At 46.5% G+C, this 13,628-nt stretch overlaps 1 protein-coding gene across 2 annotated transcripts; it reads right to left on the minus strand.

The window, feature by feature from the left end:
• Positions 1 to 232: 232 nt before the first annotated feature.
• On the minus strand, positions 233 to 11,469 carry Serping1 (serpin family G member 1). 2 transcript variants are annotated; one of them, XM_036184986.1, is made up of 8 exons: positions 11,419 to 11,469; positions 10,876 to 10,950; positions 9,148 to 9,670; positions 7,615 to 7,749; positions 4,790 to 4,993; positions 4,469 to 4,605; positions 2,097 to 2,316; positions 233 to 717 (listed from the first exon to the last, which is right to left on the minus strand). In XM_036184986.1, exons 2-8 carry the CDS (start codon positions 10,924 to 10,926, stop codon positions 464 to 466), a joined length of 1,524 nt encoding a protein of 507 aa, XP_036040879.1. In that variant the 5' UTR covers positions 10,927 to 10,950; positions 11,419 to 11,469; the 3' UTR covers positions 233 to 463. The 2 variants fall into 2 exon arrangements, with proteins under 2 accessions (XP_036040879.1, XP_036040878.1); XM_036184985.1 differs by lacking the exon at positions 11,419 to 11,469 and having other exon boundaries at positions 10,876 to 11,062.
• Between the last annotated feature and the right edge of the window lie 2,159 nt (positions 11,470 to 13,628).

Here is a 13,628-nt window from a genome sequence, read left to right on the forward strand (position 1 = left end):
CCAACCGTTAACTGCGGAAGATACATTCATATGCCCAGGGAAGCTCAGCTAGTCAGGTCAGCAAAACCACTGGCCAATCCTGCCACTTGGGGGGTGGGCGGGGATAATAAATGGTGGCTGGTGTTAAGCCACTAAGTTTGGAGTGGCCTATTTCACAGTAGTAAGTAGCCGATGCAGGAAGCATGATAATTCTTGTTTACTGATATTGAGGCAACTAATACCCAGAGGCAAGTGAGAGAAGAAGTGTCTGCAAGTTTTATTTGTTGAGTCTGGTAAACCTGAACCATCATGCGGCAAAAACTGGTTTAGAGAGCATGCCGATGCCATAGGGTTGGTGAGTGAAAACAGTTCCCTCTGCCAGATCCCAAGGCTGGAAGTGGCTAGGGAAGGCAGTGGCTAGGCAATAATTGGATGAGCTGAAGCCAGGGTGGCAGGGCTTACTCAAGCCGGATGCCTGCCTGTCTCAGGCCCTGGGGTCGTAGACCCGGCCCATGAAGACTGGGAACTTGTGTTGCTGGTCCCAGAGCAGGAAGAGAAAGGGTTGCTGCACCTCAAAGATGATTAAGTTTCGGGCCACAGAGATGTCAGAGGCTGCAGCTGCCTCCACACCTGTCTCTGTCAGCTCTAGCACCGTCTGGTGCTTCATGGCAGACACCTGAAGATCTGGGTCCTCAGTCAGCCCACACAGGTTGAGATCGTAAGTGAAGTCAAAGAATTCTAGGGCAAAACAAGAGGGAAAAAAAAAAATCAGAGATCAGCAGAAGCCAGGTGGTGGCACACATCTTAAATCCCAGCACTCGCGAGGCAGAGGCAAGTGGATGTCTGTGAGTTCGAGGCCAGTCTGAGCTACAACCCAAGTTCCAGGACGGCCAGGGCTTCACTGAGAAATCTTGTCTTGGCACAACAAACAAACAAACCAGAGATCAGCAGGAAACTCTCCGTGTTTGTAGATTCTGCTCTTAAATTTCCTGTGTTAGTCTCAAATTCTTCTTGTCTCTCCCTTCTCAGACCCTACACCACGCCTCCTGGTCTTGTAAGTGGGAACCTATTAGTAGACCCAACCACCATTCTCTGCCCACCACCAACTATGCCCTGGAAAAATGACATATTACTTCCTTGTCTCCAAGGACTTTGGAAAATAAATAGAGATGAACAATATGCTATAAAATGAGATCATATGAGGGTATAATGCTGGTAAGAAATGTATTCTGGTCTCTGTCCTAAATTCCTGACAAAGAACTCCTAAAACCTTAACATTTCCTTAGCAACAGATGTGCTAGCAGCACATTTTGTTTTAGTATTTGAGGTTTTGGTTTTTTTTTTTTTTTTCTTCTGGTTGTAGTTTTTCGAGACAGGGGTTCTCTGTGTAATTGTCCTGGCAGAACTCTCTCTGTAGACCAGGTTGGCCTCAGACTCACAGAGATCCTCCTGCCTCTGCCTCCTGAGTGCTGGGATTAAAGGCTTGTTCTACCACCACCCAGCTAATATTTGGTTTTTGATCTCTGTTCCTAAAGCCTTGCAATTTCTCAGCAGCAGGAGCACTAGGTGTATCTTTTAGTCTATTATTTGGTTTCTGATCCTGGCTTTAGAAAATCAGATTATACATTAGGTGGTCAAGTTGTCAGAACAGGAAATGAGTGCCAGATCTAGCTAGGGTTAAAGTCCAAGGTTAGAAAATGGTGCTTCTAAAGTCTCCCCCAAACTCAGAAACCCCAGACTCCTATCTAGATGGATTTAAGCTTATTCTGTGAGGTGGTTGACTAGTGGATGTGGCCAGGAAGTGAATGTGCACGGCCCATCAGGTTCTCCTGCTCCAGTGAACCCCAGTAGAAATATCCTGGAGAGCTGGAGATCCGGACTGGTCTTCTGGTTTGACTCTAACTACTTCAAAGGTAAGACAAGCTTTGGGTAAGTTACAGGGAGTTTCTGAGTTTCAGTTTTCTCAGTGACTTCATCGGATAAAGCAACTCACACAGTTGAGGGGTAAGCTTATGTTACAGGTGAAGAAAAGCACTCTAGAATGAGAGCAACATTTTAGTACCACCTTCCTCCTCTGCCTCATGACCCGGGAATAACATGAAGTGGCCAGGGCTCACCCATTTTCTCCATGATTGACAGCATGTCTTGGCTGCTCTTTACTTTGATTCGGGGCATCATCAGGTAAGTGGGCTGGTATCTAGACAGCGCCAGCTTCTTCATGATGGCCTTGAAGACAGTAGGGCTGAGTGCCTCTTCCATATCTTCAAGTCTGTGCTTCTGGCTCTGGGGCACCATGATCACAAAGCTCAGATTGTGAGAGAGCTGTAGCTGTCCCACCTAGAGAGTATGGGATACATGTATTAGCTCTTCCAATCCAAGCTCTTTCCTTTCCTCCCCCCCACCCCTTGTGCCCCAAGATGGTCTTTTAGTGTGTACTGCTTCAATAAGGACTAGCCAGACCTGACCACCATGCTGTGCTATGAAATGGGGATGCCAGTTGGTCATACTAAAAGTGCACTGGTCCTGGTGAGAACTGGAAGAATGAGCACAAGTTTTGGATCATGCCCTGACTAGCTTTATAATAACAGAGAAGAGGGGAGGGTTTTTCCCTCCCTTCCTCCTTCCCTTCCTTCAATAGGTTCTTATGCAACCCAGGATGGGTTCAAACTAACAGAGGATGAGCCCGAACAGCTTCAACTTCAACAACAACAACAACAACAACAAAAACTTCTTCCTTCTTCCTCCTCCTCCTCACCCCCTCTCCTACACCTGTTTTTCAAGACAAGAGTTTCTCAGTATAACAGCTCTGACTGTCCTAGAACTTGCTTTGTAAACCAGTCTAGCCTTGATCTCACAGACATCTGTTTGCCTCCTCAGTGCTGGGATTAAAGGGGTGAGCCACTACCACCCGGCTGACCCTAAACTTTTGGCCCCCCTGCCTTCACCTCCTACATGCTAGGATTACAGATATATACCACCACAGTTAGTTATATTAGGTGCTGGAGATCAAACCCACAGCTTTGTGTATGCCTGGCAAGAATTCTACCAACTGAGCTTGAGATGTAGTTTATTTAAGCCCTGTTTCATTTATATTTCAAATCATCTCTACATTACTTCTAATACTGAATACAAAACTGCCATGTAAACTGTTGCTATACTGTATTGTTTAGGGAATAATGGCAAGAAAAAAGTTTGTGCGTGTTCAGTATAACTTTTTCTCAAATGTTTTCTGTCCATGGATGCACCATGGATATGGAAAGCTGTCTCAAAAAAACCCTCCCCAAGAGACAGAGAGATACACACATCCCAGTGGAAAGGTCAGGAATGCTTAGGCACTGGACTGGAAGAATTTACTAGTTAGAAACTTTTGGTCTACATCTTCTTTTTCTTTCTTCCTTCCTTCCTTCTTTTCTTTCTTTTCTTCTTCTTCTTCTTCTTCTTCTTCTTCTTCTTCTTCTTCTTCTTCTTCTTCTTCTTCTTCTTCTTCTTCTTTTTTTCTTTGAGACAGGATTTCTCCGTGTACCTTTAGAGTCTGTCCTAGAACCAGGCTGGCCTCAAACTCAGAGATCTGCCTGCCTCTGCCTCCTGAGTGCTGGGATTAAAGGCATGTGCCACCACTGCCCGGCTGTCTTCTTTTTTGGACAGGGTCTTTCTATTATATAGTTCTGGCTGTCCTGGAACCTGATATGTAGACTAGGCTATCCCTGAACCCACAGAACACCATCTGCCTCTGCCTCCACAAAGTGAGGATTAAAGGCGTGTACCACAAAGCCTAGCTTGGGCTCCATAGTCTATCTTTTCTCCCTCCTTACCCACTAGAATTATATTGTTCAATTTCTGCTAAAGAATTTAATTCAGTCTGTTGTGATGGCACACATCTTGAATCCCAATACTTGGAAGGCAGAGGCAGGTAGATCTCTGAGTTTTAGGCCATCTTGGTATACAGAATGAGTTCTGGGTGGGGGGCAGTATCTAAACAGAGAAACTTTGTCTCCAAAAACTAAAAAAAACAAAACAAAACAAAAAAGAAACACAACAAAAAAATAAATTTAACACCTGTGTTTACATATACTTAACACATATCTGCACATACTCAGCAATACCTCTATAATTGTGCTTATGCATATGCATACTGTTCAAAGTGTCCACACACAGAAGACATAGCAAGCTACCAGTGTACCCAGAGTGGCGGCTGCTAAGAGAAAGAGGTGCACAGAATTAAAATAAGATTCACTTTTCGCCATTTGATGCAGTAGAGATGAATGAAGGAACTTTAAAATCATGTCTAGACTCATGTCTTCCAGCCTAACATTCCCTGCCTCCAAAACTAGAGAGAGGAGAAGGAGAAAAAAGCATGGGGCCACCAGATGGAAGAAACAGAAACGGGGAATTTGCAAGCAGGCACTCCATACTGATAAGGCCGTTGAAGAAAGGAAGTCAGGATACTCAGATATATCTGAAGCAGGAATGGAATGAGCTAAGAACTTACCCTGGCCTTCAAAGTCTGGTCGCTGAAATGGGCCATAGGGTACTTTTTGCTGCTCATCATGGGCACTTTAATCACAGAGTTTTTGTAGAGGAAAGATGCCTTCATTTTTTTTTCGTTAAATGTTTTCTTCCACTTGGCTAAAGGAAGAAAGGGCAGCTGTAACTCAGGTAGGCACAAAAAGGTGTTAAAGGCCCTGTTAGGGAAGAGGTAGGACGGTCACATAGGAATGTGGCTGTGGAACTCTGAGGTTGGTGGAATGTGAAGACAGGATCAGAGGCAGATCCGGCACTAGGCACACCACCTGCCTGCTGTTTTCCTTACCACTCAAGTAGACTGCGTTCAGCAGGACCAGGCGGGTGTCGGAGGGCAGGCTGTCTAGCAGTTGGCTGATCTTGTGGTTGGTGTTCTCAGCCACCCAGGTGTTGATGAGTTCTAAATTAGCATTACTGTCCAGGCCCAGGACTCTGGGGCTGCTTCCATACAGGCTCTGAGAGGCATTCACATAGGTGTCCCTTATGGCCAGGTCTGAGGGGCAGGACAAGAGTGGTAAGTATGAGTCCTCTGTACAATCCAACCCAAGTTCAAAGAGCAAGTCTGGGAGTGAGCACACTTCCCATGTGTTTTATTAGTCTTGCTTGTTTGTTTGTTTTTTCTGAGACAGAGTCTCACCACACAGCTCTGGCTAGCCTAGAACTCATGTAGACCAGACTGGCCTGGGATTGACAGAGATCTGCTTGCCTCTGCCTCCTGAGTGCAGAGATTAAAGACCATCACATCTGTTGGGGTTCCTGTAGTTCTTCTTGCTCACTCCAGTGAACACCCCAGCATTTTGCTGGAGCAGGGACCAGCCCACTCCTCTATTATGTGCAAATCTATTATATGCAAATCAGACTTAAGAAAACAAATCCTGAACGAAGAGTGCAAAACTACTCCTAGGCACACCTGCTGCTTCTGCTTGCTGGTAGCTAGTGTTTGGCTAGACAACCTGTGATGTTGCTTGCACTTGACTTTCCCCTGTTCTTTCCTTATTCCGCAGGAACAGACCCTACTTTTCAAGCTTCAGTGGAAGTTCATGACAAGACTTCCTGACTTTTGCTCTCACGGCCCAAGTCTACTGGAGAAAATGTAAGTGCTTGGAAGAATAGACTGTTTTACTGAACTAAATAGATCAAAGTATTTCCCCAGGCTTGGCTGGTGCTTCATGCAGCCTAAGACTCAGAACCTTAGCAGAAATATGGATGTGGGTGGGCAGGATGCCCTAAAATATTGAATGTAGTGGAACTGTCCATTAACTGAACAAAAGACACCACTGGTTGTAAGTAGGTAAGTAATGCAGTATGTATTGAAACCTCTAAGTCATATATATTTTTTTCATGTCAAAAAGATACATTTTAGCCGGGTGGCAGTGGTGCATGCCTTTAATCCCAGCACTCGGGAGGCAGAGCCAGGCAGATCTCTGTGAGTTCGAGGCCAGCCTGGTCTACAGAGCAAAATCCAGGACGGGCACCAAAACTACACAGAGAAACCCTGTCTCAGAAAAACAAAAACAAACAAACAAACAAAAGATAGATTGTAATGCCGGGTGTGGTGGAGCATGCCATTAACCCAAAAGCTTGGGAGGCAGAGGCATGAGGATCTCTGTGAAGTTAAGGCCAGCCTAGTTTACATAGGGAGGTCTATGCTAGCTAGCACTACATAGTGAGATCCTGTTGAGGGGTGGGGGCAATCTATCTATTTTAGGCAATCTCCTTTCCCTTTTTCTTTATATTTTCCTTTCCTATATTTTCACAGTTTTCTACAAATATAGCTTTCATAGTTAAAAGGAAAAGAAAAAGCCAAGCATGATAGCACATCTACAATCTCAGCAAGCTAGACCAGAGGGCTGCCACAAAAGTGAGGCTATGCCTTTAATCCCAGCACTCAGAGGCAGAGGCAGGCTGATCCAGGACAACCAGAGTTATTATACAGAGAAACCCTGTCTTGAAAAAAATCGAGGGCTGGAGAGATAGCTCAGAGGTTAAGAGCACTAACTGTTCTTCCAGAGGTCCTGAGTTCAATTCCCAGCAACCACATGGTGGCTCACAACCATCTACAATGAGAGATCTGGTGCCCTCTTCTGGCCTGTAGACAGAACACTCACTGTATACATAATAAATAAATAAATCTTTAAAAAAAAATAAAAAATAAAAAATCGAGGCTACAAAGAGAGGCTGTCTCAGGAAATGAGTACTGAGGAAGAGGGCTGAGCATGTAGCTCAGTGGTAGCAGCACGCACAGAGCCCTGGGTTTACTCCCACGTACCTCAGAGAAGAGAGGAAAGACAGGAGAAAATGTTTTCTTATATAAGTAGGAAGGGGAAAGTGAAAGAGAAAGCAGACATAGGGATTAAGCCACATGTGGTAGTGCATAACCCCAGCCTCCTGAGTGCTGGAGTTTGAAGCCAGCCTTGGCAACATCGCAAAAACCCAAGAGCAGGATTGGATGAAATCTGTGATTTTTAACCTTTGAAAGCAACAGAGCTGTATTTTTAAAGTCCTAAATGGGCTCTGGTGAGGCAAGCGGGAGCACTGAGCCCTGCTGGTCCACTTTCTTCTCATAGGAAGGGTGCCTCCCATTCCCACCAGCCATTCTGATGCCCCACCCCTACCAACTCCTGAGCAGCTCTGCAGAAATAGTCAGCTCTAGAATAACAAGTTTAAAAACAACTGCGTCAGATTATCTGTAAAGTTTCTTATTATTATTTACTGCTTGCTGGTCTTATCTACCTAACATAAACATGTAAATGATAACAAATTCATGTAACACAAAAAGTACAAAGGATGAGTCTGAAGACTCCCTTGACCCAAAACTTAGCAAAAAATATCTTTTGCTTATTTTATGCTTCTAACTCTAACCTTCTGACCTCAAGAGGGTTCCAGCCCTGCTGTTAACAGTTAGATAGGACTTTCTTATTCTAAAGAATAGACAAATGGAAATGATTTGCCCAGGTCTCACAGGGAGGAGAATCCTGCTCCTGGAGCCACCTGAAACGCCTGCTGAGGCCTCCATCTGCTCTTAGTCACCCCCCAGTACAGTCCCTCCCTCCTCTTTTCCAGGCTTTCTCTTCCAGAATCCTCTACAGCTCACTGTCTGCCCTGGACACTCACCTGGGCTGTAGAAGATCTGCGACACAGATGTGATGCCTTTGGATGAAAAGGCCTTCAGAGCCTGGTGGACGCAGGCGAAATCCGTGGGGTAGGAAAGGACACTCTCTAAGTTGCTCTTGGTGCTGTTTCCAGCCCCTGCAACAGAGGACAGAGGGAGAGAAGAGTTCTTGGGGGAGGAACGAGAGACCCACTATTTGGGACCAGAGTCAAGCACTGGCTAGAATGGAGGCTGTTTCCCACTACAGTGGGGTTTCAGAGCATCAGAACTGTGTTCTGGAAGACAGTTCATGTGTCAGGAAGAAGGTGGTGGGTGGTGCCGAGTTGTCCTACCAGACTTCCCCAGGGCTTCAAATATTCTCCTTCCCTGGTTTTCCGCCTTTGTAAATCCCACACATCTTTCTAACCACTGCTCCACATTAACTCTGACTTAGATGGTCTGGATTTATAAGGGGTCATCCTATAAGCAGAGGCATTTGATCACTATTGTAAAAGACAGTGGATGTTCTTCATTATTAAACACTTACTGTGTACTTCTTCTCTGCCACAACAGCTAAAATTTGCTGAGAGCATTTCTTCTAGTTCAGGTAGTCTAATGTTTCTCCGATGGTATCTTATTAAATTATCACCAAACCTTTTCTATAGGATACTCATTTTCCTATTATATAGAGGAGGGGCCCTGGAGTTTCAGAGACTGCCTTATTAGTACATTTAAGGCCACAGAGCTAATACGTGAAAGATGAATGCAGGATTTGAACTGAAATGAATGAAGGGGAACCAACTGACTAAAAGGACCCCCCAGGAGACTTTGAGGATGTCTGAGGACAGTCTGGTTGCCATACCTGGGGAGTTGGGTGCTACCAGCATCTCACGCTAAGATGTTAGGATTTGGGGATGTCAGGAGCAGGGATCTTGTATGTGCAGTCTCGAGGAGCCTTCCTGGAATTTTCCTTGCTGGAATGTCAGAGGTGTCCTCTCTCTCTCTCTCTCTCTCTCTCTCTCTCTCTCTCTCTCTCTCTCCTGCCTGTGGTAATTTGTCATTGCCTTCCCTAGCAGAATCACCCTCCTGAAGGCAGAAGGACTTTCACCTCCTAGGGAGTCAAGGCACCGCACTGTCTGACTCTTGGCTTTTGGAGGTAGATATCAACATCTCTACCTAACTGTTGAGAACTCACACTCAAGAGCGTCTAAGTGAACTGCCCATGGCTGCATAGTTAAAAAGTGCATTACCATGATTCTGTCTTAGGTCTACCACTGATGATGTCATCTCCCTTATCACCTTCCACTGCTTTGAACCATGACTGGTGACTGGGACCTTATTTTATATGCTGTTAATGAGTCTATAGGGTTTTATAAGCAATAGTCCCTAATTAAATCATTATCAAATAAAGCAATGTTCAAGAATGACGACCTACCACCCCACCATGTAGCCCATTTTACAGCTTCTTTCCAGAGACATAGCCTCGCAGAGATGTGTGATTGGTGCTTCCTATGAAAGGGTCCCATGTACAGCCTGGATGGAAGTCAGAGTCTTACCAAGAAGGACCTGGGTGAGGAGGCTGGCAATGCTGAATGGGGAAAAGGCCATGTTGGTTTCAGCCTTCTTGGTAGCTGAGAAGGCGTGGTAGAGCTTCACAGAAAAATCTGTCAAGGCCTCCGACAGTGTAGCCTCTGAGGACTCTCTGTCTAAATCAGAGCACTGAGCAAGTGGCCCTGTACAGAAGGCCTCAGTAGGAGCCTGGGTGGGAGAATCTGTGGCTGTGGAAGGCTGGCTGGAAGGATCCATGGGGGACTGGCTGGAAGAATTCACAGTGGGCTGGCTGGGAGAATCTGTAGGTAGCTGCTCAGCTGGTTGGGTGTGCTCGATGAAGGCTTGTGTAGTGTCAGCTGTATCTTTGGTGGGTACATTGGTTGTTGGCCAGGTAGAAGACTGTACTGTATGCTCAGTGGGATTCAAGGGGTCATCTTTTTCAAGGAAGACCTCATTGATTGCCTCTTGAGCGACCAGTGGATCCTGGGTGCTGTGGCTGGTAGTTTCCGGATCTGAGAAAGCTCCATCCTGTGGTTCAAGAAACAGGGTTTCATTTCTTAGTGAGCCATATTTCCCTCAATCACTCCAAGGAGGAGGACTGTGAACACATTGTACCAGTTGCTTTTGGTATAGCCTGGCAGGTGAAGGGCCTGCCTTGGGCCACCCCGACAGGTCCTTCAGAAATAGGCAATGCTGGGGGATTCTCTACAGGAGACATGAGGTTAATTCCAATTTGGTTGTCAGTTATCTGTGTCCAGTGACCGCCATTTGAGAAGCTACTTTCTTGTAACTATGTACTTGTTTTGACTCACTTGCCCAGGTAGTACAGACATTTGCATTTGCCAGCCTTATTTTAGGACTGTGGATTTTCAAAGAGCAGATGTGGTATACCAGTGGGTACTGAAAACAATTAGTATACCAAAAGGAAAGGAAGAATGGGTAGAAATTAGGTGCAGTGGTATGACCTGTAACTCCAGTCAGCTAAGCATCTGGGAGGTGGAGACAGGAGGATCTCTTTCTGTGGCAATGTTTTCAGAAGCGGGAAGCAAAGTGTATAAAATACAGATCCCTTGCTCAATCGTCCATCATGTGCTGACTCCCCAAGGTCAGCCAGGATGCCAGCTTTCCAGCATAACACCCTGCTCATCCACCGGAAGCAAGCACTCACTCTTACACGAGTTGACTTTTTATCCCTGCCCTCCTAGGCTACTGGGACCACAGTGCTCTTCACCTTGGTGTGAGCCCAGGTCTGTCTGTTTGCCTTCTTCCTTGCACCCCGCTTTCTACAGACTGTGACCTGGAAGAGCCTGTCACAACAGCATGGGAAGTGGCAGGTTTCCACAACTTGGGCTTGTCTTGCCTTCTATGACCCGGCCAAGCCCGGCTGGTGAGCTGGGTAGGGTGTTGTCCCTTTTGTATAATTGGGTTAGGGAAGCCTGGAGAAGGGTCCAGCCCAAGGCCATTCAGCTAATGTATCTTCCAATATAGAACCCAACTCTCTCCTCCTATGCAACGGCTAGACCTGAACTTAAGAATCCCAGGGGGAGGGGTTGGGGATTTATCTCAGTGGTTAGAGTGCTTGCTTAGCAAGCGCAAGGCCCTGGGTTCGGTCCTCAGCTCCATTAAAAAAAAAAAAAAAGAATCCCAGGAGGAGTTTCCCTTCTTCGCCAGGGCCTTAAGGGTTAACCCTCACCCCCCCCCACACCCCCACACCTCACAGAGGGACCACTTACCCCGGCCAGCAGCAGCAGCAGGAGGGTCAGCGGGGTCAGCCTGGAGGCCATCTGGGCAGCGACGTCAGCTGCGACCTGCGAAGCCAGTTAGCCTCAGAGCCAGCCGTGAGCCTTCGGAGCTCAGGGGGTCCATCCCATCCCCGGGCCCGCCCCCATTCCGCTCCAGGCCTCGACCCTTCTCAGTGTGTTCCCGCCTCCTCCCTCTGGGGCCACCTTCTCCCTGGCTCCACCCTCTGTTTTGTTTTCCCCAAACCGCTTCCCTTTCCCGGCACCGGCTGGCCCTTGTCTCCCTGCACGCCTGGGTCTCAGTCCATCTGTTCAATCTCCCGGGTCCCGCTTAACTAAACAATAAGCCAGGGGCAGCAGGAGAGGAGGGCAGCACAAGTTTAAGGGAGGAGGAGGAGGTTCAAGAGGAAGCAGGCCCATGGAAACAGCAGAGATAACAAACAAGGGGCTGGAAAGTGGGGGAGAAGGGGGCTGGAGACCTCCCTGCCAAGCCCTCTTGACTTTGTGTTCCTCCCCAAGAGCCCCCCATTACAAAACCTGGTCCCAAGTTCTTGGTCACTAGGCAGCTTCAGGGCAGACTGAGCGGACAGTCGCAGAGGGTCAGCGAGGGTGGGGTGTGGGGGCCAGTCTCAGCTATTGGCTGGTTCAGGACACTGCCCAGTTAAAAATTAAGGATGATTGATCACTAGTGTGAGTTCCCGTAAATTAGCTGGGACAGACCGGGTCTGGCCCCGTGGGCCAGACTAGGAGTTTATCGCGGAGCTCCTCCTGGACTGGAAATGGGGTACCATGCGATGCGATGGGGTGGGGAAGCTTGAGCACAGCTCAACCAACCACTCCTCGCGTGTCTCATGGATCAAGACAAAGGCAGAAGAAACACAAAACGTGCCCAGCATTTTTGGATAAATGGGTAAAGTAACCCTTTGGAAATAGGCTGATAGTTACGACACCAACCCTTAGAAGCGGTTAAATGTCTGGCCTGTCCATTGCTGTCATTTGGAGATATGCCGCAGTATCCTCCCCATCCCTATACATAATCAACTGATCCAAGTATGAGAAAGAGGGATCTGAGGCTCCTAGCTGAGCCCTAGTTTCAGTACCTAGTGCCACACAAAACAAAACAGCCACAAAAACCAACAACTAAAACAGAACAACCAAACCAGCCAAACAAAATACAAATCCTGAGGTCCATGTATTTGCTATTGAGTTGTCACAAGAAGCCTTTTGGGGACCCTGGCAAGGAGGAATCCAGGTAAGTTAGAATTTCAAAGTCAGTTCCATGCAGTCTTGGAGTATGCTTGTGGTAAAACTTTTTGCCATTGCTGTGTATCTAAAATTCAAATTTGACTGAGCAGTCTGTTTGATGTGCTGAATCTGACAGTCCTGTGTCCTCTGCAAAAAAAAAAAAAAAAAAAAAAAAAGGCTGTTCTCTCTGGTAACCTGATGTAGCTGTGAAGTTCTGTGATCACCTAACTGCAGGCCTGACCTCTGCTTGGGTTTGCCTCCTTCAGGAAAGTTTGTGGTTAGCATAGATCTGATACTCAAAGAACCTCGGAAAACAGGGACAGGAGAAGAGAGCACTCATATGTCTTCCGGGGACCTTAGAAAAGATTCTGTGCTTCATTTTCTATAGTCACTTGGGAGCTCCTAAACCTTAAAGAAGTCCCATAGTATCAGAGGCGTCCTTTGAACAGTCGTAGGCAAATTCCACTTTATACCCTAGGCCCCAACTGATGGCCCAGGGGTACATTGAGCTGTGGATTCTGGGAAATGGCTGAGCCAAACTAAAAACCAATACGTTCACCGTGTTCTTTACCTTTGTCCTCTCATTTAAGTCTCGGGACACCCAGGAAGAGTACTAATGTTAATCACATCTTAAATGAAGTACTTATTTATTTATTCATTTTTTATTAAATGAGGCTTGGGGGGCTGGGGAGATGGCTCAGGAGTTAAGAACAATTGATACCCTTGCGGAGGATCTGGGTTCAGCTCCCAACACCCAGCTCACAATCATCTGTAACTCCAGCTCTAAGGATCTAATGCTTTCCTCTGACCTTGGCAGGCACCAGGCACACATGTAGCACACATATGTACACACAGGCAAAGCATTTGTACACATAAATAAGATAAATAACTGGATGAACAATTTAAGAATGAGGTTCAGAGTAAGTATTAGATCCACCCAAACTGACAGTGTTAGGGTTTGAGTCTGAAATGTCACCCACAGATGAATCTGTGTTGAACACCTGTTTCCACCAAGAGCTGGTGGCCCTGTCTTTGAAGGCAGCAGGACTTCTAGGAGAAAGAAGCTAGTGGATTGGAGGAGGTAGCTTTTGAAGGTTGCACCTGGCCTCTGAGTCTGGCTAATCTGTCTTTGCTTTCTGGTCTGCTGTGATGTGAACAGCCTCTACTCCATGCTCTTGCGACCATGACCTTCCCACTCTGATGGACTGAAACTCTTGGATATGTATGAACCAAAACAAACATTTTCTCCCTGAAGTTGATTATGTCAGGTATTTTGGTCACAGAGACATGAAAGTAATTAACATAGAAAATTGGCACCAGAGTAGGGTAATTTCTGTGACCAAATCTAGCAATGTGTTAAGTAGGCCTTTGGAAGTGGTTGGGGGGAGAATAAGGAAGAGTTTGAAGATGAAGGCCAAAGAAATGCTACAATATTGTAAGCTCTACTCAATGGGCTATTTTGGCGGGAGTTTAGAAGACTAAAAACACCAATCAATATGCAG

The sequence above is a fragment of the Onychomys torridus genome, chromosome 4 (assembly GCF_903995425.1).
Source record: "Onychomys torridus chromosome 4, mOncTor1.1, whole genome shotgun sequence".
NCBI lineage: Eukaryota > Metazoa > Chordata > Mammalia > Rodentia > Cricetidae > Onychomys > Onychomys torridus.

Excerpts from the sequence above, each read along its gene's own strand:
- Serping1 (XM_036184986.1), bottom strand. The coding sequence starts at position 10,926 with ATGGCCTCCAGGCTGACCCCGCTGACCCTCCTGCTGCTGCTGCTGGCC. Across the intron at positions 7,750-9,147 it reads CCTCACCCAGGTCCTTCTTG|GGGCTGGAAACAGCACCAAG; the intron begins GTAAGACTCTGA and ends CCTCTGTTGCAG. Across the intron at positions 4,994-7,614 it reads GCAGATCTTCTACAGCCCAG|ACCTGGCCATAAGGGACACC; the intron begins GTGAGTGTCCAG and ends CCTGCCCCTCAG.